Raw genomic sequence first — 3,229 nt, forward strand, 5'->3', positions numbered from 1 at the left:
ATCAAATAAGACGCATGGCTAGGCCAGCTGGGACTGCTCTCGGTCTCATACAATACAAGAGATATAATACGAGATAAAACGTGGATACAATGGGGTCAGACATTTCAATCATCTCCCCAAATGTACAACATAGATGGCTGGATAGCATTTACAAATCAGGGGTAAATGGTGAAAATCAGCAGAAAATAGCCGGTTTTCCTAATTTCTCATTTTCCTTTTCCTTCCATCTCCATTTCCATCCATCCTTCCATCCAGCTTAAGCCAGACAGCGGTCAAACATTTTTAAAGACATGTCCAGTTCGGAGGTGGTGATTTATTCACCAAAGATCGATTCACACAAGGTAGACCCTGAAACGATTCCATGCAAGCAGCAAAGCACAAATCACATCCTGCTCAAAACATTTGGTGACTTCACCTTAATCCACTTTTCATATAGTTTCTGACAATAAAACCTCCCAGAGTTTCTTTGTAGGTTTGTCTATTTGCTGTTAATTGGGTTAACAAAATAAAACAAATATAAATTAAACTTTGTTATCGGTGTCTTCAATACACAATACAACAAACAGGCCATGTAGTGCACACATGAGCCAACGTCATCCATTTGGTCACATCTCCCTCCCTCCCTGCCTTCCGTCCTTCCTCCCAGCCTCCTTCCCTTCCTTCCTCCCTACCTACCTCCCTCCCTACCTCCCTCCCTCCCTCCATCCCTCTCCTCCTTGCTCCATTCCTTCCATTATCTTTCCGACTCTATAAACCAACATCTAAATTAGTGGTGTACAATTAGTCGATTAATCGATCAGTCAATCAACAGCAAATTAATCTATCTAATTTAATAATCGATTAATCCTTTAAGTCATTTATCAAGTACAAAAATAAATATTTGCAGCTCAATTCAAATAATTGGTTCATGGATCATTATAAGCAGAGTTATCTATTTTTTCTTGGCTGCTTGTCCGATAAAGCAAGCACATCTAAGACATCACTTCGGACTCGGCTAACTACTGGATGCTATTATTTATGGCATTCAGAGTTTGGTCTAAATGGTGAATTTTCTCATCAGAAAATGTATAATTTGATCAATTCACTTTGAAAGGAATTGTTTAGTCGCAGCCTTAATCTAAAGATGTCCCTTCTCCCCTGTTGTACATTTCCATATATCTTCCTCCACCTGTTTACGGCGCTCTCAGATCAGCTGGCTGGCAGGCTGAGTGATGGATGGACACGCAGGCTGGCTGACTTACCGGGGGTTAAATGAGTCATTATTGGCTGGCAATTATGTTCTATCACTTTGTCGGGAGACGTGATTAATTTTGCAGTCCAACCGTTAAGATGCAACTTGCAGACAGATGATTACATACCAAGTCATTAGTTAACATCTGCGCAGTTAGGCTCTGACAAATACGCCAGCATTCAGACACCTTTAAACAAGATATTACCATGAAAAAGCTGAACAGGGGACTTCAGGGTGTGAGTGTACTGTATATATATACACCATATATATACTTATATTTATACCACGGTCTGCGGGAATACTCGATTCTGATTGGATGCAGGGTGTGCATTAACTCCTGATATACGGACACCTGGACAAGTAGTTCCGTCAAATTGTCTGTTTACCGTTCTCAATAATGCGCTAGCTGGCGTATCGTCTCTAAAATAGTAGTAACCATAGCAACGGGAAACAAAACAAAGCTGAGCGGACTATAATACCTCCCGCTACCTCCCGTTCTAAAGTCGTAGCTATGGCCCGTCCTAATTACTGGAGGAGTGAACAACGTTTCCGTTGCATGAGAACCCAACGGGCGTGTAATGGTGGTTCCGGGTATTAGTCAGACCCTCAGGCGTAACCAGGCAAACAAATGTATGTTTTGTGGAAAACTTTATATTCGGATTGTAAAACGCATGAAAATATAAATTAAAGGTCTTAATTTGGTCACCGTTGGTAAGTGACCGTGGTATAAGCGGGATAATGCCCTTCGAGGTGTCCATTATCAGGAATTAATGGACTTCGCGGAGGCAACCGTCCTCCGCTTCGCGTCGGACGGTTCACGCCTCCACGTCGTCCATTAATTCCTGATAATGGACACCTCGTCGGGCATTATCCCTTACATATATATATACACATATATTGTTGTTCCCATATCTATATATATATATATATATATAGTTAGTGTGTGTGCATGTTTATACTATATATATATATTTCTTTATGTATTGTGGCTCGGCTCCTATATATATATATAGTTAGAGTGTGTGCGTAAGTATATACAATATATATGTATATACTGTATCTTTATCTATATATAAAATCGGAGTGTGCATGTGTATGTATATACCATAAATCTATTTATATATCTATCGTTGTTCCCAGATACATCGATATAGTTACGGTGTGTGTTCGTTTGTGTGCGTGTGTGTGCGTGTGTGTGCGTGTGTGGATCACGGGGGGCCTGGTTGGAGGTCCTACCTAAGGGTTTGATGCTCTTCTGGTTGCAGACGCGGCATTGCGGCCGGTTCCTGGCCGGCTGTCCCGGGACGTGCTCCACCAGCTTGCAGAACATCTCTGGCCCCTGGGAGCCGCAGGTGGCGTTGGCGTGGATGTCGGCCATGGTGGCCAGGTTCAGCACCGCCGGGAAGAGGCCTGGGGAGGCGGCGGGGGAGACAGCGGCCATTGGCATTTAGGAGAACCCAACGGTGGTGACCAGACTCTGCAGAGCGCAATGACTGGTTGGTGACGCTCATGATATTACTAAAGGACATAAGTAGGGTATGCTGGGTGTATGAGGGACGGCGGCAGACGGGATGCAGCGTATGTGTGTGTGTGTGTGTGTGTGTCATTAAAAACAGCTTAGCAACGATCTGCCTCTCAACCTGTAGAAGAGGAATGAACACAAAGGGCATGTGTGCATCTCTCTGATCAGTCGTAACGGTGGAGATGTTCACCAAAGGCAGAATACCTACAGGTCATTGGGAATAGTAATTATACATATTATAAATTATATTTATAGTGGTACCTTCAATAAAATATCCTTAGTTATATTAGGACATCACATAGATATTGTAACTACGTTGAACATATTGTTTTAAACGTGGAGAATTACAAAAATCCTGAATTGACAAGGCTCATGGTGCATGTTCTTGATGAGTTAGATAACTTGCCTAAACCAAATGAAAACCATCTGGTGTATTTTCAGAGATGATGTTTGTAGTAACCTAATGTTCTGGAAAG

General features: G+C 42.3%; 1 protein-coding gene across 1 annotated transcript in view; it reads right to left on the reverse strand.

Annotated features, from left to right (window-relative positions):
• The window catches only part of lama2 (laminin, alpha 2), a 74,940-nt gene extending 72,262 nt beyond the window's left edge, over window positions 1-2,678 (reverse strand). The window contains exon 1 of the mRNA XM_056581943.1: window positions 2,468-2,678. Coding sequence (XP_056437918.1) covers window positions 2,468-2,678 — 211 coding nt within the window. The remainder of the gene's footprint in view (window positions 1-2,467) is intronic.
• Between the last annotated feature and the right edge of the window lie 551 nt (window positions 2,679-3,229).

Source organism: Gadus chalcogrammus, chromosome 21 (genome assembly GCF_026213295.1).
Source record: "Gadus chalcogrammus isolate NIFS_2021 chromosome 21, NIFS_Gcha_1.0, whole genome shotgun sequence".
Taxonomy (NCBI): Eukaryota; Metazoa; Chordata; class Actinopteri; order Gadiformes; family Gadidae; genus Gadus; species Gadus chalcogrammus.